Source organism: Talpa occidentalis, unplaced genomic scaffold (assembly GCF_014898055.3).
Source record: "Talpa occidentalis isolate TD23 unplaced genomic scaffold, MPIMG_talOcc4v2.1 talOcc4.3, whole genome shotgun sequence".
In the NCBI taxonomy this organism is placed as follows: domain Eukaryota; kingdom Metazoa; phylum Chordata; class Mammalia; order Eulipotyphla; family Talpidae; genus Talpa; species Talpa occidentalis.
Genome location: NW_023603184.1, coordinates 137,361,533 through 137,389,170, shown reverse-complemented (window position 1 = coordinate 137,389,170; position 27,638 = coordinate 137,361,533). Strand labels below are relative to the sequence as shown.

Sequence of the window (27,638 nt, the reverse complement as noted above, 5' to 3'; positions counted from 1 at the left end):
GTCCCCTCAATCTTCCAGGAACCCCGACTTTGGCCTGCCTCGTCCCCCTCAGCCGCGGGGGAGGGTGAGTGGCCTCCCTTCCCAGCCCCGCGTCCTTGAATCTCCATTTTCTTCCAGACCCCAGATGCCCGGCCCGCCCTGTCTCCCCGCCCGGCCACCTGTGCGCGGGCCTGGCTCCCGCAGGCCGCCGCCCGCGCTCTCTGCCCCTGTCTTTCGAATTCCAGATCTTTTCTCACTCTCGGTCTCCCTCGCGGGTGCCCCGCCCAGCGCGCTGGCGCCGCACACCGCACAGCTGCGCCCCCGGGAGCCCCGCGGGCGCGCCCAGGGCCTCTGCCCTCCGGCCTCGACGCGCTTCGCCCACAGCCTCCCTCCCACCCCAGCCCCTCGCAGCACGGCCTGGTGTATATTCACGTCCTTTCAGAGCCATTAAAGCTGCCAAATTCCCGCTGCCTCCTCTTTGGGTTCTTTGCTGCTCTAGAACCTTTGGTGGGGGGCGGAGGGGGCGAGGGAGTTGCCCGGCTCGGGCCGGAGCAGAGAGGCTGCCAAGGAAGCGCGGAGAGAGGAGGGCGCTGGGGGCTCGCACCCGAGCGGAGTCGGGAGGCCCCGGGGGGGCGGGCTCAGCCCCGAGGGAGAGGCCCAGCTGCAGCCCCCGGGCGCCCAATCGCGCGGCGCCTTCCGCCCACAGCTCCCCCCGCGCCCCCGTGGCCCGCACCTGCCTCCCCCTCCCCCGTCGCACCCGGGCCGCTCACCCACCCCACCCGTCTCCGCTCCGCGCTCCCGCACCCTCTTCTGCGCCTCCCCCACCCACCTCCCTCCCGCGCATCCCAGCTTCGCTCTGCTGTTCTCTCGCCACACTCACCAACTGCCCCGCCCCCACGTTATTAAGATTTTCAAAAGAGGGAACCCTCCCAGCCCCCCCACACCCCACCCGGGCCCCTCCCGTGGCGCCTGGGGCCGGAGCTCCCCGTCCGGGCTCGGGGCGGCCCCTCCTTCTGCGGGTGGCGCGCGCCCTCTGCTGGCGGGAGGAGGCCAGCCCGGGCCGGGCTTCACACCCACGACGCGCACGGCGGCGGGGCACTGCAGGAGTGCATGGACGGAAGCTTGCAGGCTTGCTTTGGCCTTCAGAGGACGGGTGAAAGCAATAAGCCCGGCCTTGCATCTGGCCTGGCTTCGGGGACTCGGGGAACTGGGCCAAGTAGGTGCTTCTCAGGCTGGGCCCTGTGGGTTCCCACCTGTTCCGCATGCTGTGCCCGTGGGGGTCCCGTCGTGTCATCCTATGCGCTCCCCAAGCCTCCCGCGAAACCGCTGGCCCAGACGGCCTCAAGCAAGTTCCCTGACGCGGAAACGACACGTGTCGAGGGGGAGGGAAGAGAAGGTGCCTGAAGTGGTAGCGGAAATGAGAGCTGCACACCCAGGCACGCCTCAGGCGCGTTCTCCCCCCATAAGTCTTGGGGGGAAAGGGGTTCTTCCTGCACCAAAGCCTCTTCCCTTGTTGGTGGGAGAATGCGCCGTGGAGACTGCCCTGCGCACTGTGGGGAGGTGCAGGTGGAAAGCAGGACAGAAATGTGACTGCGGAGCCTGACTGCCCCTTCCCAAGGAGTGCTGAGGAGTTTATCCAGGCCCCAACAGGGAAGAGTCTTTATTCCTTTTCATTTGGGTTTCACTTTATTTTTTTTCTTTTTTCATCTAATGCACACTCAGTAGAGAACATTTGGAAAACACACCTATAAGGCCTCCATTAAATATTAGCGGGATAAAAAGTGTATGGGGAAATCACCCATAGTCCCATTATAATCTCCTGCCTTTCCCCTGTGCTTCAGTCACGTAACCTTCTGACACAAGCGCGCTGCAAGCCATTATGCCCCATAGACCTTGAGTCCCATGCATTCCAGGGCGAGGCCCATGTATTCCACCGAGCAGGGGAGTCAGGAGAGGAGTCCAATCCAGTGAAGATCTCAGGGACTGGGAAGGAGAAGTAAAGGGTATCTATGAAAGGGGCAGGAAGCTGGGAGGCCAAAGGAATGCCCTGGAGAGACAGAATCAGGATTCAGAAAGATCTAGGCAGCTAACTACTACAGACTGAACATAACAGGTGAAATTTCCTGGCAAAGATTGTGATGCCCTATCGTTAGATCTTTATTTTTTTTAAGATTTATTTATTTATGCCTAGAAGAGCTGGGGTACAGGCCAGAGGTGTGGGGGGTGAGAGGATTCACCAGAGACAGAATGGGGAACAGAACAGACAGATTGACCAAAGTACACTGCTGGGGGGAGCAGGGGGCGAGTCAGGAGAGGTCTGCTGTGCCGTGTGGGTAGCTCCCTGGCCAGCCAGGGTGATCAAACTCATGCTGCAGAGGCTGCGGACGGCTTCATAAGTTGCGTCTTAACCCCTTGTGCCACCAGGGAGGCCCTTCCTTAGATCTTTAAATGAAATGACAGTGGCCTCCCTGGTGGCACAAGGGGTTAAGCATAGATAACATTATGAAGCAATCCTCAGCCACTATAGCACAAGTTTGATCCCTGGCCAGGGAGCTACACACATGGTGCAGCAGACCTCTCCTCTGTCTCGCCTGCTGCTCCCCTCAGCAGTGTATTTCAGGCAACCTGCCTGTTCTGTTCCCCACTCTGTCTCTGATGAATCCTCTCACTACCCCCACCTCTGGCCTGTACCCCAGTTCTTGTATGCCGAAATAAATAATTCTTTTAAAAAATAAGTATCTTGGTACATACAACAGTGTTTTCTACTATTAGACAAACAAAAACAGCCCCTAGAGCAAGCTTTGCCTCTTTACTCTCTAGCCCCATTCAGATGCCTCCTATGTACCCTGGGAAGGAACTAGAATGATCACACCTACTTTTCCAGGCCAGTTCTGGGCCCACCTGTTCAACTTTGCCAAGAACAACCCTGCTGACTGGCCAGCCTCCCATACTCAGGCCGCTATGTATTAACAAGAGAAGGTGCTGAATTTAGAATTATAGGATCTCAGATAATTACCAAATGTGTGACTTTGGGAATAGCACATCATTGGGGGCCTAGTTTTCTCCTCTAAAATGTGGATAATAGTAATGCTTACTTCCTATGGTTATTGTGGGAATGAAATAAAAATAATATTAACAATCGTACTTAACATACTTCTCACACTCAGTAATACCCCACTATTATCCTATATATGATTTTTCTCAAAGTGGTAGACATGGCCCCTCTCCCCCTAGGCTGCATGCTTCTCATTTCTTATAGCACAGCTGCCATCGGGAAGGGGTTTGGTAAACTCTGTAGCTGCCACCAGAAGCTGCTTTTCCAGCTCTCCTGGCATCTCCATAGGGCTTTCTGACTTGTTTTTTTGTCAGCAAAGTGTGGATGGAAACAATAACCTGTGTTGTCTCCAAGCCAAAGCATTTAGAAGAGGATGTGCCTCCTCCATGCTGTTCCCTTTCTGTTCTTGAATCCAGAGAGGCACTGATTCCAAAGCAAAGGCAGAGCTGCATACGAAAGGTTACTGTAACTTACACCCTCACATGGAGAGAAGGCACCCACCAGTGTGCACTGGACTATTGAATGGTATTTGGAGGTTTTCTTGTTACAGCAATTTATATTACCATTAGCGATGCCACCCAAATCACGCTCAATCTTGCCAACGATCCTCTGAAGTAGACATTATGATTTTCTCCCATTTTATATATGAGGAAACTGAGGCACAAAGGGGTTACATTTTTAAAAGATTTATTTATTTATGCATACAAGAGCAGGGGTACAGGCCAGAGGTGTGGGGCATGAGAGAATTCACCAGAGAAGAGTGGGGAACAGAACAGGCAAATTGAAATACACTGCTGAGGGGAGCAGCGGGCAAGTCAGGAGAGGTCTGCTGCACCATATGGGTCTCCTCCCTGGCCAGGGATCAAACTCGTGCTTTAGTGGCTGTGGATAACTTCATAGGCTATCCTTGTGCCGCCAGGGAGGCCCACAAAGGGGTTACATTTTTTTAAAGATTTATTTATTCATACAAGAACTGGGGTACAGGCCAGAGGTGCAGGGGATGAGAGGATCCACCAGAGACAGACTGAGGAACAGAACAGGCAGATTGACTGAAATACACTGCTGAGGGGAGCAGCGGGCAAGACAGGAGAGGTCTGCTGCGCTATGTGGGTCACCTCCCTGGCTGGCGGGGGATCAAACTCGTGCTGCAGAGGCTATGGATAGCTTCACAGTGCTGTGCCCAACCCCTTGCACCACGAGGGTGGCCCTACACAGGGGTGACATTTATATGAATCCCAGCACTGAGGGCTGCTCCCTAAGCGTCCTTCCCCCGGCATTGACAAACTCACGTCAGAGACCTGGTGCAAACGCAAACCATTTCTCACCAGTATAATTCTCTACCTCTGCACCCCAACTGTCTTCCACGAGTCAGAGAAGCTCCTCTCTTGAGATGGGGAAGAAGGATAAAGCTAAAGGAGACTGGAAGGCCAGACCCTGAGCGTGTGGTTCCTTTTCCTGGAAGAGGCCAAGTTGCTTAGCAACACAGCAGGAGGTTGTCAGGGAGGCTCCAGGCAGTGCAGTCCTTTTTTTGTAATCTCGCAGCCTGGATGGATCTGGGGTGACACCAGGTGGGGAAATAGGAAATTCAGAGACGGTCTGATGGTAACATTTGGGTCACAGCCTCCTTTCCTAGGATCACCTTCTTAATCTCCCGGCCCTCTCCTCTTGGTTTCCTGCCTTTGACACACCTTGGCAGAAAGACAGCTTCTAGGGGACACTCGTGACCACACACCGAGGGCCAGGCCAGGTCCAGACTGCTTTATGTGTGTGCTGTGTGCTGTGCTGGACAGCCTGCAAAGCACATCGATAGACATAGATTTACCTGCGACTTTCAACGGCCTCTTTAACAGCAGGGTGGTTATCCTTCCTGTATGACAGAGGACACATGAGGAGGGAAAGTCTCAAGGTCCCCTAGTGAGCCTATCACAGGGCCCCGGTTTGCCACAGACCTCAGGAATTTTCCACCACCGCTGTGGCGTGGGAGTTAGTACAGGCACTGACACTCATGTGTGCACATGACTCCACATCCTCACAAGTAGTTTGGAGGGTCTTCAGGCCTAGTGTCCTCAGATGACCTCTCCCCACACTGGGCACAGAGTAGGTGAGTTGTGGAGGCTGCTCAGCTTTCCTTTCTGCTGGCCCCAGCCAGTCTGGGGAGGGGAATCCCTGGAAAGCATTGTCCCAAGAGGGGTCTAGGCTGCTGGCTCAAAGGCTTAAAATGAAGAACGCTGCTGTGCGCGGTCGGCCTGGCACAGTATCTCTACGCCAGTAACTAAAACAAGTCCCCTGGCTGGCATTCTGGAGAGAGGCGCTGGGCCCCACTGGGGCTGAGGCCTGGCAGCAAGGAGTAAACACATGTCGCCCAGGTCACTGGGCTCCCGGGAGGTTTAGGCCTCGCAGCCTCCACTGCCACAGGGGCCAGCAGAGCTGGTCAGAGCTGGTCAGAGCAGCCCACAGACTCTGTTTCACTTCGCGGACCCCTCTGGCGGGATTTACTAATAATGCTGTGGTTGTTACCCCAGCCTCAGTCATATGGTCTTTCTCATCACAGCCGTTTGAGAGACACAACAGATCCAAGACCCTTGTTTCCATCGGATAGATGAGAAAACCGACACCCAGAGATGGAGTAGCTGTCTTAGTAAATGGGAGAGTAGGGACTCCAACTTCGTTCTCGTCTTTTGTTCTGTATATCACATCACACTGCCTGGTGGCACAAGTTAAGCACTGCACTATGAAGCAATCCGCAGCCAGCCTCCGCGGCCTCTGCAGCACGAGTTCGAACCCCAGCTGGCCAGAGAGAAACCCACATAGCGCAGCAGACCTCTCCTGTCTCGCCCGCTGCTCCCCTCCGCAGTGTATTTCAGTCTGTCTGTTCTGCTCCCCACTCTGTCTCTGGTGAATCCTCTCACCCTCCCCATGCATCTGGCCTATACCCCAGTTATTATATGCATAAATAAATAAATATTTAAATAAATAAATAAATATCAGGAGAAGAAACGAGTCTCAGGGGCACTTTCAGCAGCGCCCCCCCAACCTTCTATCCTCAAATTGCACATGCCCAGAGCTGTGGAGGCCAACATGGCTCAGTTAGTAGTCCACACAAGACAGGCGATTTGAATAATTAATTTGATTAAAGTTTTTTTTTTAGTTTCCAAAAAGAAATGATTTGAGGTGATTTATCACATAGCAATATACATAAAACAGAACATTCGATTTTGAAAGACAAATGAAAAAGCAGTTGGTGAAATATGAGCATCCCATAAGTCAGGAGCAAAGGAAGGATGTGTTTATCTCTCCCAACCCTGTCATCATTGCTGCCACCGAACATTCTATTAGAGGTCCTAGTCAATGCAATAAGATATGTGCTCCATGCAAATATTTCAAAGGACAATATTAAAATGTCCTTGTTTATAGACAATATGACCACTTACCTAGAAAATCCAAGAAATTCAGCTGGAAGTCCTCTTTCTGCCATCTTCCGTGCTGCCGTAATGTTGCATGAACATCCTGCCTGATGCTTGCCAGAGCCCCGACAATGCCAAAAAGAGAGGCAAATGCCAGCTCTGTGGGGTTTTTTTTGAAGATTTTGTTTATTTTTCCATAGAACTGGGTGTAAGCCAGAGGTGCAGGGTGGGGGTTGGTAAAAGGATCCACCAGAGACAGAGTGGGAAGCAGAACAGGCAGAATGACCGAAGTACACTGCTGAGGGAAGCAGCAGGCGAAACAGGAGAGGTCTGCTGCACCATGTGGGTAACTCCCTGGCCGGGATTGAAGTCCATCCCAGTAGCAGTTATGGTTTGCTTCATAGTGCTGATGCTTAACCCCTACGCCACCAGGGAGGCCCCAAACAAGAACATTTGAAAAGAAAAATGTCAAACATTTAGGAGGAGTTAGTTGCCACACTTGTGTCTTATGTATTTAGTTGTACTCTTATTGGCAACCCAAGACAAACATGGAAATGGTTGCTTTTTTGGTTAATTTTTAAAACATTTATGGAGGGGGAACATATCAGGTTCCATGCTAGTTCTCCTTACTTAAGTAAAGGACATGAGCAAGTTAATGGCCATTATGCAAATGATAGAGAAGTGCTCTCTAAATGCTCTTGGATGGACGCTGTGAGTGTGTGGACACAGGTGGATCTATGATCTGTGTGTGCGTACACACACATGCTGGCTGGCCTCCAGAGGCATCTAAACTCCCTTGTCCAGCAAGAAACATTCTTAAAGCCTAGGGATTTGGAAACCACTTTTGAAGGGGGAGGGAGTGAAGACACTCTGGAGATGTCTGGTGGAGTTGGGCAGGACTGTAGACGTACAGTCCTCCTTTTCCAGCTACTCAGCCTCATTTTCTCCCTCTCCTTCCTTCTTCCTTCCCTGCATCCCCCCTCTTGTAGCCACCTAGACAACTCAGAAAATTACTAAGAAGAGTCAAACTGATTATTTTAAATCCCACCACATTCACATTTTAGTAAACACTCTAAAAGTTTCTTGCATCCACACATACACGCATTCCATGTGTATCTAGTGACCGCCTACTGCATACACAGCACTATGGCAGGTGCTGGGGGGTCTAGCAGTGAACACCGTAGCCTCTTACTGAGAAGATACAAAATAAAGAAGTAACAAGAAAAGGATCCAGTGGAACAAATGCTATGAAGAAATTGTAAGTGGCTAAGGGCGCTGTGGGGCAGGCTCAGATGAATTCCTCAGAAGAGATGGCTACAAGTTGAGATGTGAAGGACAGGAAGCAGACAGCTCTATCAAGTCTCTCTCCCTCTTATGCAAATGGGACATATTTTAACATTTTAACCTGCTATTTTACATTATTATGGTTATTTTTTATGTCAGTAAATGTAGATCCCTGCATCCATTTCATGGTCTGTAATATTTCAATAAAATGACTTGTCACAGTTTACTTAATCTCCTGCTGTTGTTTATGCAGGTTGTATTCTGTACTGTATGATCATAAACAGTGCTGTGGTGAGCGCCATATGTCAGGTCTTTCCCACTTGTCTCCTGAGGGCATATTTCTTTTCTATTTTTTTAAGATTTATTTATTTATGCATATAAGAACTGGGGTACAGGCAGAGGTGTGGGGAGGTGAGAGGATTTACCAGAGACAGAATGGGGAACAGAACAGGCAGACTGACTGAAATACACTTCTGAGGGGAGCAACAGGGGAGACAGGAGAGGTCTGCTGTGCCATGTGGCTATCTCCATGGCCAGATCGGGGATCGAACTCTTGCTGCTGTAGCCACTGACAGCTTCACAGGCTGCATCTTAACACCTTGCGCCACCAGGGAGTCCCATGAGGGCACATTTCTTAAAATGTGGTAGCTGAGTCAAAAACCATGCTGCCTTTCACACTGTGATGTATAGCCAAGTGGTTCTCCCAAAGCACTGAGCTGACATGCCGCATACTTACAAAGTGTGAGAAAGGGCATGTTGCCTCATGTTTTTACTGAAATTGGGAGTTTCCATTTTTATAATCATTATCCGCATAAGACATGCAATAGCCAGTTATGATTGTGACTTGTATTTCTTTGGTCAATAGTGAGTTAGGTATCTATTTTTTAAAGATTTATTTTATTTATACAAGAACTGGGGTACAGGCCAGATGTGCAGGAGGGTGAGAGGATTCACCAGAGAAAGAGCCGGGAACAGAACAGGCAGACTGACGAAATACACTGCTGAGGGGAGCAGCGGGCAAGAAAACTGCCTATGTCACCAGGGAGGCCCCTGAAGTTAGGTATCTTTTTATGTGTTTACTAATTATTCACAGTTCTGTGTATGTGAGCTACCTCTTCATAGTTTTAACAATTTTGCCATGGAAAATATATTGCACTACAAATATGTTCTCTTTTTCTCACTTGTCTTTTCAATCTTATTTGTGCTCATTCTTTTTCTTAATTTCTCTTACATTCAAAAGCTTAAATGGCGTCAGATGAATGAATCTTTTTCAGGCCTCTCTCTGAAAAGATATTCTCAACCCAACCCAATACTCATATTTTCTTCAAGTGTTTTTATTTAATATTTGGCTACTGTCATATGTGAATTAGGTTTTTCATTATGCAGGCAATGTGTGAATACATTTTTATTGTAAAAAAATTTAACTTCACATATAAGGTGAAAGTCCCCTACACAACATCTGTCCTATTTCCTTCCCAGAAGTCACTTATTAATAGTGTATTTTTCTGGGGTTTCCCTGGTGGTGCAAGGGGTTTAGTTGTAGCACTGTGAAGCTGTCCGCAGCCACTGAAGCACAGGTTCGATGCCCTGCTAAGGAGGTGACTCACATGGCACAGCACACCTCTCCTGTCACACCCCCTGCTCCCCTAAGCAGTGTATTTCAATCTACCTATCCTGCTCCCCACTCTGTCTCTGTTGAGTCCCTTCACCTTCACCCGCCCCCTGCACCTCGGGCCTGTACTCCAGCTCTTGTATGCACAAATAAAATTTTTAAAAATCTTAAAAATAAAATTAAATTAAATAAAAGAGTTTTGTGGGCCTGCTGGTGGCTTAGGGGCTAAGGCCTGAGGACTCTGATGAGTCCTCATGTGGGTCACCTGCCTGGCTAGGGATTAAACTCATACTGCAGTGGCTGCAGATAGCTTCATATTACTGAGACTTAACCCTTGCACCACCAGGGAGGCCCCGAGGCCCACCAAATTCTTAACACCTTAAAATTGTCCCCTTTTCTAAGGTTGTCATGATTTCTTTTTTCCTTAACTTTTAAAATCACTTTGGAGTATAGAGAATGACATTTTTTTTTCCTTCATATAAATTACTACCTAGTTGTACTGAAATAACTTACTACCTAATCCATTTTTTCCTGATGGATTTGAAATGGTGCCTTTATTACATATTAAATCTCACATATGCCTGAGTTTAGCTTTGGATTATGTATTCTGTTGCATTGATGTGTCTAGCCCTGTGTTAGTGTCAGATATTTTAACTACCATAGCTCTAGAATACATTTTACATCCAGTATGGCAAGCTCTTCCTCACTACTCTTCTTTTTCAGACAATATTCTGTTTTTCTGGGGAAATATGTAAATTACTTGCCCTCCTCTTCCATCATTTGAAAGAGGAATGTCAACATTTACTTAGCACCACTGAATTCAGAACATTCTTAGGGCTGCTGGAAGTGACAAAGGGAAGGGTCATTTCCTTAGGAAGATGTCTCTTGGGCAGAAAGGGCAGAAAATGTGGAGACACTAAGCCTCCAGAACTTTTCTGCTGAAATTTCTGGAGATTTTTTCAAGCTTTGAGATAGCATCATCATGCCAAATTTCATACCAAGCAGAATTTTCTGGAACTGCGATTTCTAATTAAAAAAAAAAACAAAACAAAAAACCCCACCTTCAGCACTTCCTTGGCTTTATCACAAAGGGGGCAATGATCCTTTGTGAGTCAGGGCCTAACAGGCACAGCAGTTTTCATGGCAGGGATTTCTCAAGAGGAGTCCAAGGGAATATTTGGCAAGTTGGACGCCAGTTCCTTGAAATCAGAGCATCTTAATTTTGAGCCTCCCTCTGCCTAAGTCATCACTTCTGCCCCATGTAAATGCTCTTTTAAAAGGAGTAAAACGTAGACAGGTTGTAATGTAAAGATATATCTCTTTCCCCATTTATATGGTTTATCATCACCTCTCCTTCCTTTAGTTCGTCATATAAAAATGCACACAGAGAGATTTAAGTTTACAATTTATGGGCTTGAAGCTAAATATCAATCATAGGAGACTATAACTGAAGGGTGAAAGGAAATGGGGGAAGTCTTAAAGATGGGAAGTAAATAGTAGGCAGTATCTCCAAGTAGAAAGAAACCCTGGAAGTGTTATAGGACAGGGAGAGGGGTAGCCCAAGCCCCGCAAACCTGCCTATTCTAAATGGGTTCTTCCATCCGCCGCATCAACACAAAACATATGAGACTTTAATGGGAAGGAACTTTAATTAGGAAACAATACAGGTAAGGCAAAGAATCTAGTTTCTAAATGAAGCACCCAAAGTTACCCATCCCCTCGTGGGTAACTTGCAACAGGGTGGTCCCCAGGAAAGGGGGAGGTTCCCTGCCCCACCCAAGGGAGGGTGGAGCTGAGCAGGAAGAGGAGAAGCTGCAGAAGAGACTGAGGAAGGAAGCAGGATGGAGCCAGAAGGAGACCTGGAGGAGGCGCATGGAGCCTAGAGACACGTGAAGAAACTGCGCTTGTCTTTTGGTCGTGGACTGGGTGACACATGTGGGTGAGACCCATGGGGAGGGGACAATGGCAGCTTTTATCTTGATGTTGATTTTGCTCCTTTCCTTCTGGGCTTGTCTGGTTGTTTCTGGCCCTTTTCTGTGGGTCCCCACTGGAAGATGCTTTAGACTTGTGGCAGGCTTTGGGGCCTTGCTCTGGGCCAGTCCCATTTGGATGGACTTTTACCCACAAGGGGATGGGTAACTTTGGGTGCTTCATTTAGAAACTAGATTCTTTGCCTTACCTGTATTGTTTCCTAATTAAAGTTCCTTCCCATTAAAGTCTCCTATGTTTTGTGTTGATGCGGCGGATGGCAGAACCCATTTAGAATAGGCAGGTTTGCGGGGTTTGGGCTGCCCCTCTCCCTGTCCTATAGCAGATTTGGCGTCCAACGTGATTTAGGACAGCCATCCGTGGTTAGTCAGCCCCATGGGGAAATTGGGCTTCCCTATGGCACTGGCTACCATAAGCGCAATTGTGATTTTTGGTTTCTCCAGTGTGTTTGTTTCATATGTCGATTTGCTGTTGAAAAACTGGCTTGGGTTTTGTGAAGATCTGTGTGTCTGTGTCTAATTTGTTTGTAGTGACTTGCTAAGAGGTTTTAATTTGTGGAAATTTTTTCTGTGCCAGTTTTACTCAAAAGATTAGGCAGTACATTGTACCATGTGGCCAGATCAAAGATGGCGTCTGAGGCCACTTGGCGGGCTCTTGTAAAAATCAGAGGTTCTTGTTGCTAGGACTTTGGAACTTTTTTTTTTTCTTTCTTTTTTGTAATCTCTACTGTCTCATTAGCATTTCTAAAGGCAATAATGGTTCTTCAGTGGTATGTTGCTTTGTCTTTGGCTACTTCCTGCTCTCTGCCTGATGGATTTTGCAAGCCAATTGTGGAGCAGTGGTGTTTAAATTAGCAAATGTATGCCTGGGTGTTAAGTAAAGAGTAGCCTTAAGCAGTAACTGGAAATTGCTGGTAGCCTTGATGGATTCTTGGAGATAACTTGAATTTTTGCAAAGTCTGGATCAGAAAAATTAACAAGATTTTGTCTGAGTCTGAAAGGATTTGCTGCTGTGAATTTTGTCTACACATTTGTTTTGGGCATGTTTGCCATTTTGAATCCTGAATTTGTTCAATTGCTGGTGTAAGACAAGATTCTAAGTTTCTGCTTCCTACTGAGGAAGGTCTGTTATGGAAAGCGCTCTTTAGGGTGCATCATGTAACTGTACCAGGTTTTCATACCTGTGTTGTTGTTGTCCCTCCCTAGTGTGGGGGAGGTGTAATCTGTGCTTAGATGTTTAATCTGCTCTTTCAGCTTCTGTCCCAGAGTGGCTAACAGAAGTAAGGAGATGACTCCTTTTAATTGAAAGTTAATTACTGATAATTTGATTTTGCTTTTTCAGGTTCTATTCCAGGAAACCCAAGGAGTGCCTGCTTGGTGGCTAACAAGAAATGACTCCTTTTGCTTAAAAGTTAACTGTTATTTTTATTCTTTCAGTTGCTGTACAGGATACCCCAGGATTGACTTCTAACAAAAAGTCTTCAACACTGAAAACCCTAATGTGATAAACAAGGTCGTGTAACTCTTGTGATTAATAAAACTTTTCCTTCCTATTTCCAAAGTCTTAGGTTTGTAGGATGACAACCGGAAATTTTTCTGCCAGCAACACTCCACATTTTTTTTTGGACTTTGACATTTTTTTTCTGAGCCTATGGAGTAAAACTGCAGTTACATAACATATTCTACGTGACATAACTAAAAAAAAAAAAAATGTCTTTGTCTATACGTTGTATGTCTTTATGTCCTTGTGTCTAACTGTCTTGACCTCCAGTGATCGACGAATTGATATACATGGTGCCCATAGACGTTGGAAAGGAAAAAAAAGAGTCTCCAGTTATGAGAAAAACAAAAAGTTATGGTTTGATTGTCAACGTTGTGCTACTGAACTAAGCCGGTGCCTTCATAGAGATTGAATATTGTTGTTTCTGTTAATTTTCTGATATTTATGGCAAAGCTTCCCAGAAATCTAAATTCAAGTACAAATTTGGTAGCCTGTCATTTGACTGATGCAAGGAAATTTTGTGGAATCGCAGTAGAGCTCCTGAGACACTCCATGAAGTTTCTCCTTTTCCTCCTGGGAAGGCATTACATGAATTTGTTCTATTTGGCTTTTACCTAATGAAGTAAAACTGGAAGGGAAGCATTGTCACTTGGGAAAATGGTAAAACTTTGGTATGTACAAAATGTTAACAGTAGTATCTGGTATGTATGTAAATTGTCAATGGTGATTGTCACCTTGTAATATTGTATAATTCAATTGTTTCACATCTACAGAAATTGTTTCTGGAAATATAGGGAGAAAAGGTCTCAACAGATTCCTATTGATGGAACTGTTGAGAGGAAAAAACTTTCCTACAAAGGACTGAATAGACCTGGAAATACACCTGACATTTACTAAGGTTTCTTTGACATAATACTGGAAATTTTTTTATGCATTCTGTCCTGAATCCACGAAGTTTTTGTTTTGTTTTGTTTTGTTTTAAGTAACCAGGATCTGCAGAAAGGTTGCAATTTTTTTCCCAGCAAAGCTAACTTGTCACATTTTCTCTCCCCTTGATACCAACACAGCATACAAATAGTGGTGGTAATTTTTGCTACTTATTTCAGAGTCTGTTTTTGCATAACTTCCATAGGGATTTTGTCTGTTTTAACAAAAAAATTGGACGTGAGTTTGATTGTGTGGCTTTGTGTGGAGTTCTTCCAGAAAGTTGAAAAAGAGCTGAACCAAGAAGAGGAGAACCTGTTTGCCTTGTTTGTAGGGTTCCAGAGACCTCCAAAGAAGGTGAGGAAGCTTGCCTCCATTGGTAGGACTGGACAACCCGGCCAACGAAAATGCCCTGGTAACCTCGAGAAGAGGAAAGCCCAGATGGAGTCTGATGAGACCAACTTTATACCTGAAGCATACATCGACTGGATGCCACCGGTTCGCTCTGATCCTGTATGGAATATTTCAACAAAGCCAGCTAAAAAATTGCTGTTAGTTATTTTCTGCCCTGTGATTTTATGCAAAAATAGGAAAAATGGTTTTAAAGTAGATTTAGTTTGCAAACTTTTGCTATGCTGTTAAAAGTTTGGGATCAAGGTTGAGAGAATTCGTTTTTGCATAAGTTGAACCATTTTAACATTTTTTCCCTGTGATTTTGATATATTTGCTATCTTGTTTTAGCCAATGCTCCAAATTTTTTTCTTTTGGCTTGGATAATGGACTATTTTCAAGTAATGTAAAACTGTCATACTGGACATTCATGGACAATGCTGCTGACTAATTGTTGCTTCTCTTACACACATTGTAACCCTGAAAAAAGACTGTCTCCTAATATTACACCATGAGATCTGTGCCACCATAGATATGGTGGAATAAAAATTAAAAGGGGGGATTGTAACAGGGTGGTCCCAAGGAAAGGGGGAGGTTCCCTGCCCCACCCAAGGGAGGGTGGAGCTGAGCAGGAAGAGGAGAAGCTGCAGAAGAGACTGAGGAAGGAGCAGGATGGACCCAGGAGACCTGGAGGAGGCGCATGGAGCCTAGAGACACGTGAAGAAACTGCGCTTGTCTTTTGGTCGTGGACTGGGTGACACAGATGTGGGTGAGACCCGTGGGGAGGTGACAATGGCAGCTTTTGTCTTGATTTTGATTTTGCTCTTTTCCTTCCGGGCTTGTCTGGTTGTTTCTGGCCCTTTTCTGTGGGTCCCCACTGGAAGATGCTTTAGACTTGTGGCAGGCTTTGGGGCCTTGTTCTGGGCCGATCCCATATGGATGGAGTTTTACCCACGAGGGGATGGGTAACTTTGGGTGCTTCATTTAGAAACTAGACTCTTTGCCTTACCTGTATTGTTTCCTAGTTTTATTAAAGTTCCTTCCCATTAAAGTCTCCTATGTTTTGTGTTGATGCGGCGGATGGCAGAACCCATTTAGAATAGGCAGGTTTGCGGGGTTTGGGCTGCCCCTCTCCCTGTCCTATAACAGATTGAGTTAATTCTAAAGAAATGAAGGAAAGAATGGTGGGGGGGGGAAGGGGGGTGGGCAGGAAGCCCATGAAAGCTCAAACTCTGTCGGGGATAGTTTAAGCCAGAAACTAAGAGGTTAAACCTGAATACTGAGGGGGGATGTGGAGGGTGGCTGGAGTGAAAGTGAGTCAGCAAGTTTGCAAATACAGCAGAAAGAGGACCTCTAAAAATCTCATCAATGTATTAAACCAAGGTCAAAAGACCTTGAAGCCCAAGACTGTGCCCTAAATTTTATCTGCTTTATACCCAATCTTTAATCACATTGAACTAGAAGTGAAACAGGGGCAGACAGGGCAAAAGGGCAACAAGGCCGGATGGAAGGACTGAACGACCACCCGCCTGCCCAGGCTCTGAGACCAGAGAGCCGCCAAAAAGCCCCAAAAGGCCAAAAATGAAAACCGAGGGCTACAACCTAACAAAGGGCAGTGCCTGCTAAGAGGACAGGTCACTGTCTGTGGGTTCTCACCCACGCACACAATTGCAAGAGACCTCAGGCTCCAGATGGGTTGTTTTACAAATGGGAAACAAGGAGTTTACACCAACCACGAGGTTTATTTTACTTACTGGGGAACAAAGAGTTTACTGTATCCACACGTGGCGCCTGTCTCACCCAGATAGCATCAGTGATGGTCGCCACCAGTCACCAGGAGTGCTGGACAGCACTGGCCAGTGGTGATGGTCACTACTGGTCCCTCAGGCGGTGTCAGAGACACCCTTTGTTAACAGCTCCTTGTGTGTTGTTGGGCGATACCAACAACAAACACTCTGAGACACCAGGCCCAGGGCCTTCGGTGTTCCTATCAGGCAATGTCAGAGACAGGACCTCTGTTCTCTCTGAAGACAGAGATCTTCAGCTTCTTTTCCCTCCTTGGAGGTTGGCTGCTGGATGCTTCTTTTCCTCTTTCTTTGGAGGCCAGGAACAGAGTCTTTGCTGTCTTTCTTCTTCCTTAGGAGGCTGGTGGCACCTCTCTTCTTTGGGGGCTGGCAACATGTCTCTCAGCTCCCTCTGATTCTGGCTTATATCCTCTTTCAGGGTGCCCCACCCACAAATCTGATTGGACCATTTTTCAATCCTGTGGCTGATGGTTCCTTTAGCACCAATCAGCTCATAGCTCGTACCTGATTGGTCCACTCCACAATCCAGGAAGTACAATGTTACATTAAAGGTCTCTGAGGAGCAACTGCCTCAACTGACCTGTGGTAGAGCAGCAGGGTGAAAGAACACCACTGCTCCTGCTGGCTCCCACTGCCGAGGCGGCTGGGTTCTGGTAACAAAACTATTTTTCTACCCTCGCTTACACACCTAGCTTTTGTGGATATTGTTGATCTTGTAGGGTAAGTTTCAAGGTGCTGAAAGGGAAGGTAATGGCCCTAAATAAAAGTCCTTAAACTGCTAACCCCTGCTGACTTAAGGCCACTCACAGCAGATACTGTGATATATAAAGTGATCATGAATCCTGGCTAAAGTGATGCACACGAAGGTCAGGCCCCCACACCTGGCTGCCAACTGTCCCTGGTCATGGCGGCATGGTTGGAGTGGCTGCTTGGGTAGCCTCTATTGTAAAAATCCTCTAGCGATCCCCCATCTGGGTGTCTGAGGCAGAGTCCAGGTGGGGAGAAGCCACAGGATGTCCCCTCGGATACTGCCAGATGCTTGGTTGCTGGGCACCCTGACTGGCAGGCAAAGAGGTTACCATGACAACCCCCACCAGCTGCAATTTTTTTTTTTTTTGCATAGCTTTCAGGACAGAATGTCCTCTGCTCCAGGGGCGCAGGGGAGTGGGGAGTAGAGATGTATATGTGTCATGATTGAACAAACCTTCAGCAGTGTGTAGATGCATATAAATGTATGCACATACACACCCTGCTTCTGGGTCAAAACATGTGCCTTTGGTTATACACCAATGCATGTATGAGCATGTATAATTCGAAGGGTTGGATCACCATTTATCTGCCCATTTGCTTTCCTGCTCTCCTCCCCCTCCCCCCTCCCTGTGCTGGAAGGGAGGGGAAGTGCTGAGTCATGGCTCCAGTTGGGTTTCTGTCTTTCATCACCATTCTTTCCTCAGTCCACTCCTCACCCCCGCTGGGCTCTCTCTACAGCATTGGGGCCCTATTCACTACCTCCCTCCTCAGCCCGGACTCATTTCCTTGAGGTTCACTGGGAAGTAAAGAGAAGGCCCTTCCCTCTGCTTCTGCATTTACTGCCTCCTCACCTTGCCTTCTCAAAAGCCTATTCTGACCCCTTCTTAGGATGGCTCCCTGGCTCCCTCGTGGAAAAAACAAGATTCTGGCCAAGTTTGACCCAGGAGGCTAATTCTTCCATGTATGCATGCTGATCCTCCACCCCTTAATCCGATTATGTCAGCATCTCCTATCTTGGGGCATGGTAAGGAAAGTGAGAATTAATTTAACACCGTTCACTGAGGCTTTTTCCCATTCTAGGTCTCCAAGTGCCAGGTCACAGGTTCCTGGAGATGTGTGTGTGTGTGTGTGTGTGTGTGTGTAGTAAAGGGAGTGTACTGTGTCCATGGGTCCAGGAGTAGTATCTAGTGGCTCCCCTCACCCAGAGCATCCCCCCACCCAGGATGTCTGGCAGTCTCTGTAGGCTTTCTGGTCACTTCCCACCCCCCTTTGGCTCTTTTAAGGCAGAAATTCCAATCAGTGTTCTCCGATAACTAGTACCAAACAAGGCAGACCAGGATTGTTTCCCCAGCTTGAAGTGGGAGAGCGGAGAGGCAGCCCCGCCCGCTCAGTCTGGTTACTATGGCGACAGCCGCAGCTGACCCTTGTCCTCCCCCCGTCTCCTCCCAAACCGAAAGAGATGACGCCACCGCGCTGACTGCGCCAAATTCCAGCCAATGGGCGGCTGCTCCCGCCTTCCCTTCCGCCAATTTTCTCCCCCCTCCCCCTGGGAACTCGATTCACAAATCTGGACTGGAGATTTCCGGCTCCAAGACCGCTGCAAGGGCGAGGGGCTGAGGCTGGGCAAGAGTCGGGGTTTGCACTGCTGGGAGGGCAAGTGGACGCCGGAATTCCTGGGTTCTCGGGCCAAACTCCTGTAACCTCCCACCTGGAAAGCTCACACCCTCACCCTACTCCCAAATTATCCCGGAAAACCTAATTGAGGCCGAGCCCGAAACACTTCCTGCCCTTACAGGCCCCCACCCTGCCTGAGCTCACCCGTCAGCACCACGGACAGCAAACCCGGGCTTTGTCTTTCCGGCCGGGAAGGGTTCCCTGGATCATGGAGATCTTGGTGGCGACCAGGGTCAGAGACACCAGGACTCTGCTGGAGCCAGGCCTCTTGGCCACGTGGCTCAGACGGCAATGAGGAGTGAATAGGGACCTAAGGCTAAATTGTTTCTCTTCTCTCAGGCCCAAAGAATGGCTCCCATGTCCTTAGCTGCCTATTTCCTAAAGTTCCTGGACATCGAGGGGCAGGCGTGAATCTCAAGCAAGTTAGATCTCCCAGGGCTTCCCTGAGTGGGCATGTAGCTGAAGTAGCCTTGAAACAGCCCAGTGGATGGGCGAGGGACCTGTGGGGCTGTATGTGGCAGTCAGGTCCCACCTGAGCGTGCTAAACACAGACTTAAGCCTGACTGGACTCTTAGCCAGATATATGAAACCAGATATAGAGATGGAGGAGGAAGAGAAACAGCAACAACAATAAGCAGCTAGTTCTGCCTCATTGGACCACTCTGTAGAAGGGGAGCACCTTCTGCTGTCCTCACCACTTAATCATTAAATGGTCTGGGTATTAATGGGGAGCCAGGTCAGACAAGATGGCGGGGAAGGGGGCCACTGGGGTAGACTTTAGCTTTATTACCAAGCCTAATTTTGGGCTACTGCTCTTCTTTCTAGAGAAGGAAACTAGAAACCAACGTGTGTGTGGGGGGGACTAACAGTTCTCAGGGGCCCCACTGTCCCCATTAGGCCCATGGGGGCCATCTCTACCCAACTCCACTCACCCCTGCCCCCTCCCTTCCTCCCCTGCCTCCCTCCCCCCTCCAGGGCCCAAAGAAAGGCGGGCGCAAAACCATCTGCAGGCGCTTCCAGCGCTTTATAGTTCTCTCCGGAACAGACGGACAGACAGACAGTGCGGCCCGCGCGTCCGGCCCGCATCATTGGCACCTTGGACACGGCACCAGGCCCACCCCAGTCCCTGGTACCCTCGCGGGAAGATTCAGGCCGACCTCAGATCAGCACCTCAGACAGCTCCCGGCCCAACCCGCCCCGCCCTCCCTTCGGAAACAACCAAATAAATTCAAGGGTGGTGATGGGGGGTGGGGGAACAAAAAACCCATAAGGGCAAGGAAGAGGGGTGCTCCTTCACCCGCCCCCCCGTAAGAAGAGTTTTCTCTTCCCACCCTTCTGCCGAGAAGCCGCCGCTGCCGCCGGGGTGGCCTCTTAGGTTGCTTCTGCTCCCAAACTTCAACCTCCTGAAGCCGGCACCCCCCTCCCCCCAGCTCCCAGCATGCAACACGTTGGAAAAGGTAGGGAGAGGCCGTGGGGGTGGGGCGGAGGGCCATCCCGATGGTTGCCCGGGCTCTGGGCGGCAGGTTCTCGCCGCACCTCAGTGCATCCAAATTCAGGACTTATGTTCCCTTTGGTCTGGGAAGAGGGCCTTGGGGGTCGGTCGGGGGGAGACCTGCAAGCTGGCCGAGGCAGAGGAGGGACAGGCAGCCAGCAGGGAAGATGGTGACACAAGACAGGCGCGAGGGCAAGAGAACGAGAAGGGAAAAGAGAGGCACAGGTGCAGGGAGAGAAACGGGGGCGCGAAGGGGCAGCCGGGCGGCGGGCAAGATGGAGATGGAGACCCTCGCCCAAGGAGAGGGGGCAGAGAAGGCGGCGGGAGGTGGGGCGCAGACGAGAGGGAGGTGAAGACACGGGAGGAAGGACAAGACCGCGGGGAGGGAGATTTCCAGGTGCGCCGAGGGGCAGGGAGAAGCCAGGGCAGAACTGAAGACACCGGGGCGCAGACGGACGGCAAGGATGAGGTTGGGGCGTCCTCCTGCCGCGCGCACCCGCCGCCCAGCACCTCCGAGCGCCGCGGCCGCGGGCGTCCTGGCCTCCACCTTCCCCTGCCGGGCGGGGGCGGCTCCCCCCAAGGCCAGGGCGCCGGGCGGCGGGGACGGCGAGACGGTCCCGGGGGCTCCCAGAGTGTGTCGGGGGCTGGGGCTGGGGCGGGCGCGGCCCTCGGCGCTCCCTAGCGGTCCAGGTTCATAGTCCAGTGCTTGGCTCCGGCCGCGCAGCTGTCCCTGGCGGACGACGCGGAGCCGGGAGCCCCCGGCGCGCCCCCGCCGGCTGGACCCCCGGCGCCGGCGGCGACCTCGCCCTCGTTCTTCAGGTCCTGAAAGACCTGCGTGAAGAAGTGGGGGTCGGCGTTGAGCCGCAGCATCTGCGGGCTGAGGCGCTGGATGAGGCGCAGGCAGCGCTGCCAGAAGCGCTCCTTGTCGGGCTCCACCAGGAAGGGCTTGAGCGGGTAGGAGATCTCGTTGCCCATGTAGGAGTAGGCGAGGTAGAGGCAGGTGAGGAAGGCGGCCTGCAGCTCGGCGGCCGACGCCAGCTCATCCCCGCGCAGCGACTCGCGGCACAGCAGGTACACGAACACCAGGTTGGCGGGCGTGATGAAGGCCTGGTCTTGCCAGCCCTGCAGCAGCAGCGAGCGGTCCACGCCGCGGAACCAGCCCACCAGCTCGCCGGGGCTCAGCTCCTTGAGGCGGTAGCAGCGGCGGCACACGAAGTCGCCCAGGCAGCGCAGCAGCTCGCCGGTGGACGCCTGCACGATGACCCGCCGCGGGGAGCCCCCGGGCGCGGGCGGCGCGGCCTGCGGGGCGGGGGCGGCGGCGGCGCTTTCCGGGCGCCCGAGCCCGGCGGCGGGGCGGCCGCGCTGCCCCCCGACGGCGGCTCGCAGGCGGCGGCGGCCGCGGGCACGGTGGGCACCGGCACGGCGAGGGGCTTGGGCGCGCCGCCGCCGTCGGGGGGGTCCCGGCCCTTGCGGAGAAGGTTCTCGCGGTTGCGCTGCTGGACCAGGGGGTCGGGGCCCGCGGACGCCGGCTTGGGCGTCACCTTCTTGCTGCCTTTCTTCTTCTTGGCGGACGCGGCCACCAGGCGCTTCCAGGTGAGCGCGGAGATGAGCACGGACGGCCGCTTGAGCCGGCTCTCGCCCTTGCCGGCCTTGCCTGCGGGCGGCGCGCCGTAGCCCCCCAGCGCCTCGTCCCCCGCGGGCGGCGCCTTCTTCTTCTCCTCCGGCAGCCCGCCGGGCCTCCGGCCCTTGGCCGCGGCGCCGGGGGACAGCGACAGCACCGTGCCCATCCTGCGGAGCGGGGCGGGCGCCGGGCCCCGGCGGGAGCCGCGGGCGGCGCCGCTGCCGCCGCGCTGCTGCTGCAGCCCCGGGGGACCCGGCGGTGGGGGGCCTCGCCCCGGCCCGGGCGCGGGGACCGGCGGGGGAAGGTGGCTGCGCGGCGGCTCCGCGGCGGCCGAGCCGAGTCTGAGCTGCGCCAGCTGCAGCGCCGGCCCCACCCCTCGGCCCCCGCGCGCCGCGCCGCGCCCCGGCCCCGCAGCCAATGCGCGCGCGAGCCGCGCCCCGGAGCGGCAGCCCCCCCGGCCAATGGGCTCTCGCACGCCCACCTGAGGTCCCGCCCCGTCTCCCACCCGCCGCCGCGGATCCCTCTCCCTGGCTGGAAGGAGGAGGGGCAGGGGGGTGGCCTCCGCTCCAGGGGCTCCCGCGGGGTCGGCGCTGGAGCGGGGGTGGGCTGGCTCCCCTCCATCTCTCCCGCCTTGTCTGGAGGCCTGGCTCAGCGCGCTTTGATGTGCTGGAGAGCAGGAGCAGAAGAACCACGGGAACGGCTCCCCGCATCTTTTGGTTATGTTCAGGGGGGCAACAGCTCGGGCGGGGAGTGTCCCTCTGCGGTTCCCCGTGCACCCTGTGCTGGCTCCTTCGGCCTGGCTGGAGGGTCGGTTATCTCTTCGCTCCCTCCCCCCCCCCAAAATCCTGGAGTGCAGGCAGGACCCCTGCCTTCCTGCAGGTCAAAACCCACCTTGCTTTGGGGGTGGGGTGGAGACCCTCGCTTATGCCCCTGAAGCGGCTTGTTGGCTATCTGGTTCTCCGCGGCCGAGTCTGAGGAACGAGACCCTGGGCTCTGGTCCTTGGGCAGCTCCTCTCGAGCTCTTGGTACCCACCAACCACCCTGATGCCTGATCTTAGGTGAACTGGTAGATGGTTGGTCCCTGGGAAGTTGGATCCGTTGGTGTCCCTGGGCTGGGACAACAGATGGGGCCTACAGTACTCTAAGGTAGGCCCAAAAGGATTGGCCCCACCTCTGGCCCAACCCTGGGTCCAGGTTGAAGTGAGTTTTTACCCGTTAAATTCTTCCCGCCATCCAGGTCTCAGCTGCCCCCACTTCCAGCTGAAAGCTATTAGGCTGGATCCTGTTTGTCTGTGGGTTTGTCTGTTCCCTCCTCAGCACCCATAAGTCCTTTGTCCTGGATTTGAACCGCCCAGCCTTATTGGCAGGTCCTGAGCCCAGCTAGTGCCGAGCTGTTCTTTCTATCTTGCAGGACTGTGTCCAACCTTTCATGGGCCTTTTCTCCATGGCTCCCCAACACAGGAGTCTTCCAGCTTCTTAAGTGAGTTCTGGAGGTGGATTCAGGTTTCCTGGGGAGAGCAGCCCCTGCCTGTGGCTTTAGCAAAATCCTTAGAATGGTCCCTGGCATCACTCCACATTCCTCAGAGATCACCACAACAGCTCCAAGGATCCACTGCATCGGGCTTGGTGTGTATATACACGTGTGTGTCCCCAAATCTCCTGGGGCTGCAGCTTTTGCCACCAGAGACTGCAGCTTTTCGCAGCTATCCTTCAGCCCCCGCTCACCCACACCTCCTGGGAAGCCTCGCAGTTGGCTGCCTGGGCTCCCACCTCGGTACCAGGCGCCCCTCCCCCAACCATGTGCACTTTCTCCCCGGGGTCTCTCTTGCTCCTTAGATGGAAGCTTTGTCTTCTCAAAGCAGGAGCCGACCTGCCCAGCCTCTCATTCTCCCCATAGTTGCAGAAAAATGTTCCCTCTTTTCAACTCCTGTAATTGGTACCACTTCCTCCTACAAGACCTTCTGAGTCAGCCTTTATCTGACACCCAAAGAACAGTCGGCTCACCGGTAGTTAAGGACAAGCCCCACAGAGACGGAGCTGCACTGGCAGAAACACGGGCACGTGGAACTGAATGGCACGTGGGTCCTCCCAGCTCTGCTCCCAGGAGTCCCGCACTGACGTAGGACCTATTGCTGGTGTCATTTAGAACAAGATCTTCCATGTGGCCCCCACAGATGTTACTGCCACATACCTCCACTGTGGCCCCTGCTGTCACCTTTTGTCCTTTTGATCAGAATCAAGAATTTCCTCCTTTGCTTCAGGGTCCCCAAACCAGGTGCCTCAGAGGGTCTCAGCCCTCTTATTCACCTTACCCACCTCAGAGCCTCTGTCTGTCTTTGTCTTGGGTATCCCACCCTAGTTATCCTCCTTGAATCTCTGAACTCTTCCCACTGGGCCCCACTCAGACTACACTCTGCCTTCTCTCTCGCTGTTGAAATTCCACCTCCTCCAAGAAGTCTTTTTGGACTGAATGGAAGGGACCTTGCCCTGTTTCTGACATCAGTCTGTCTAATCTCTCCCTCCCAGCAGCAACTACTACAAAACAATTTGGTTAAGGTCAGAGCATCAAGTCCCCAGTTCAAGATGTGCAAGATGGCTATGGATGGAATTTTAGAAGGACGGACAATTAAAACAGATCCACCAATATTCAGCATTTCTGTTATTAAAAAGCTAGGGACATGAAAGGAAAGGGAAGGGATGCTCTGTTGCTACAGAGTGGAGGCCAAGGGGGATAAATATAGTGACACCAGAAAGATTTCAAGAGAAGGTGGGCTTCACAAGAGGGCAGTGACTTCCCCGCCACGTCTGTAAGTGCATTTTTCTGATTGGCTTATGTTTAGATCTGACTTGTTTACCTCTATTAGTGTCTGTGTATTGCCTCTCACCTGTCCATTCCCATGGACCTACGAGTTCCTCTGGGACAGCGCTGGCTCTGTTAGACTCTCCTTGGGCTAGACTCCTTGTCTGTTTCTATCACTTTGTAGGCTACTTAGAACAGTGCGCTGTCCAGATAAGTGGTTATTCTGAAAGGCTCTTTAAGGCAAGAACTGTAGAAGCTGGTTTAAGAACTTGCTCTAAAACTAGACCAAGAAGATTGTAGCCTGTGTAGGAACACAGCTTTATTTGTGAGGATCACCCCCAGTTTCACCTTGGCGATGGGCCTTCACTGACCCTCTTGAGAAGGTGAGTCCCATCTTTAAGGGAACAACTCCAGGCAATGCTGCTCAGACACTGCTGCCCTTTGGCTGTTTTTATCTCCTCTGAGTAGTCATAGTCTGGAAGGCATGAGTTTTAGCGTAAGACTTAAAAACTGACTCAGGGGACCTCCCTGGTTAAGCAAGAGGTTAAGCGTAGGCATTGTGAAGCAGCCTGCAGTTACTGCAGCACGAGTTCCGTTCCCGACTGACCAGGGAGCTACCCACATGGCGCAGCAGACCTCTCCTGTCTCGCCCACTGCTCCCCTCAGCAGTGTATCTCAGTCAGTTCTCAGTCCACCTGTTCTGCTCCCCATTCTGCTCTGGTGAATCCTCTCTCCCCTTGCACCTCTGGCCTACATCTCAGTTCTTGTATGCATAAATAAAGAAAGAAAAAAAAACTGACTCAGGAAATCATTTCAGCTCTCTTTGTTTTAAAAGGTAGAGCTTCTATATATTTTAAAATTTATTATCAGACAAAAGAATAAGATAACATCTTGGGGCTTAGACTTAAAAATGATTCCCAAAGTCTCATTTCTATGATTCTAAATAAAAATAAAACATGTCCTGTGAATCCCTTTCATTCTCTAGCTCCAACCTGTCTGGTTCTACCTCATCTGTTTCTGCCTGATGGGCTCAGTCTGTGTGCACAGCATCTGTGTGAGGCCTATACACGCACAGTGCAGCCCAGGAGACTAAGGAGAGTTGTGCTCAGACTCTCAGCAACATAAATCTCCCCAGGTCCTACCAAACCCATGAAAGGTAGTGAGGCAAAGGACAGGAGGCCAAGAGAACTAAGGTCCAGGGTCTGCCCAAAAAACACCAAGGTCAGAGACCCCAAAACCCAAGATCATTGTACCCCCCTGTCTCCAAGATGTACCTAGAAAGAGGCTGATGACAATTCAGGTTCTTAAAATAACCAGAATGGAGATTGAGCCTGGATATCAGGATCCTATGCTCCCCAACTCCCCTCTCCTCTGAGCCAATACTTCCATGCCAGGGTCCCAGCTTTTGAAGTGTGCAAAGAGGGAGGATATACACCAGCCCGGGACTCCCTCTCTCCTGAGGGCCTATCCCAGGGGAGCTGGAGTGGGCAGGAGGAAGGCCGTAGGGTGCCAGAGGAGGAAGCAGAACCCCTTCACAGGCAACAGAGTGGGGAAAGGAGGTGAGCAGAGAGAAGAGATGAAACTGACAGTGGAGGTGCAGCTAGCTTCCCGGAGGGAGTCCCCACTTTCTCACAGTGTTTCTATTCCAGCAGGGCCCTTGCTGGAAGGACTTAATTGAGGAACCCCAAAACAGTTTTCTTTTTACAACAGAGACTAGAGTTGGGAGCGCAGGTGAGGCAGTAGTGTCCTGGGCAGGGAGAGAAGTTGTAGATGCTGGAGGGCCCAGGGCTAAGGGTCAGGGGAGGACAAGAGCGAGCTGGGGGCTCCTTTTCTCTACCATAAGCTCTGCTTCCTTCCTTAATAAAGTCTTGGTTTCCCTTCTAGGTTACTGATGCCAGCCCTCCCTCATTGTCATCCATGGATCCTTCCTCGCCAACTCTCTGGCTCCTGCCTTTACTTCCCTTTGTTGCCTCCTGAAAACAGTTTTCTCTGCCCAATCCTTCCTGCACTTTCCAGTAACTTTATTTCTCAGCTCACCTTCTGCCTCTATCAAGCCCCTTTTTGCTCTGCCTCTTTGCTCCCCACCCCAAATGTCACCCCCACTCTTGTATCCTCCCTGCCCCTGCTGGCTCCCAGCATAGCACTCCAGATGTAGGCGCAGATCAAGAAGGGCGGGGGTGGTGGCTGTTGCTTTTCTGGGATATTCTTAGCCTGTCTGGGGGCTGGAGTTGGAATGAGCGTTTCCATCTCAACCAGGCAGGTGGCTGCAGGGAAACCGCTTGACTGGATCTTAATCTAGTCCCTTTCCCTGTGTCCTCCTCTGCCTCACTTCCACCCTGGGAGCACAGACCCAACGTGAGTCCTCCCTTCCCATCCCTGAGCCCTGGGATAAGAGGTTCCCTCTGCTGCGCTGGCCCAGGCCAGTGAGGTCTGAAAACTCTCCTCTTGGGGAATCTGGGACAAGAGAAGGGCCTTGGAGAACTATAGCCCAGGTGTTCTCTGGATCCCTGCACAACCTTTGCCTCCCTGCCCCAAGACCCACTTTCATCTCTCTCAACAACTTCTGCATAACAGAAGTTATGGTCCTTAGACTCTTGTCCTGTCCAAGAGAGCCTTTCTTGCTTTGACTTGCAGGGCTCATTCAGGGACTCTCAAGTACACGGAGCTGCCTCCTGAGACTCTGAGCCCAGGGGTCCAGTCCTCCTTGGAGGTTGAACAAGGCTCCACTAGTCCAGATTCCTTTGTTAGCAGAGAGAGGGGCCAGAGAGAGAGGTGACTCACACATTGCTCAGAAAACATTTGTCACCTGAAAAGAGAGAGTATTGCAGTACCTGTGTGGGTTCTGGAGTCATGTAGGTCTGGATTCAAATCCAGTGCCTCCACTTAAGAGCTGGGGGAGTTGGTGCAAGTTTCTGCGAGGTCTATAAAGTGGGCTGTCATGGGGTTGTAGTTAGATTTTACCGAATCTCCCAAAGCTCCACAATGTATTACGTGTGCATGGTACTCGGGTTCAAAACGACCTGGCAGCAGGTCTGTTGCTGTTCCTTGTCTCTAGCTCATTTCTGGTTTGCTGCAGGCCTCATTCATTTTGTGAACCTCTACATAGCTGCATGTGCCAGGCACCTTGCTGATCCCACATTGTGACTCTGCTTTTCAGGGGGCGCGCTCTGACTACTCATCCCACACTCTGCTGTCTCTCCAGTGCTTCAGACATCAAGTAGGGAGTTCTGCTATTTGAGGACTTTGAGAAAATGTTCTGCAAAATTACAAAATCATATTAGCAAGTGCTATTTGGGAAACTGTCACCTACATGATACTGGGCTCGGACCATGAAAAGGTGTGAGGTAGGCAATAGTCCT

At 51.3% G+C, this 27,638-nt stretch overlaps 1 protein-coding gene across 1 annotated transcript; it reads right to left on the bottom strand.

Annotated features, from left to right (window-relative positions):
• Window positions 1–20,536: 20,536 nt before the first annotated feature.
• Window positions 20,537–21,645, bottom strand: CDK5R2 (cyclin dependent kinase 5 regulatory subunit 2). Its single transcript, XM_037521901.1, is given in 2 exon segments — window positions 20,537–21,165; window positions 21,168–21,645. Coding segments are annotated over 2 exon segments (1,107 nt in total).
• Window positions 21,646–27,638: the final 5,993 nt, after the last annotated feature.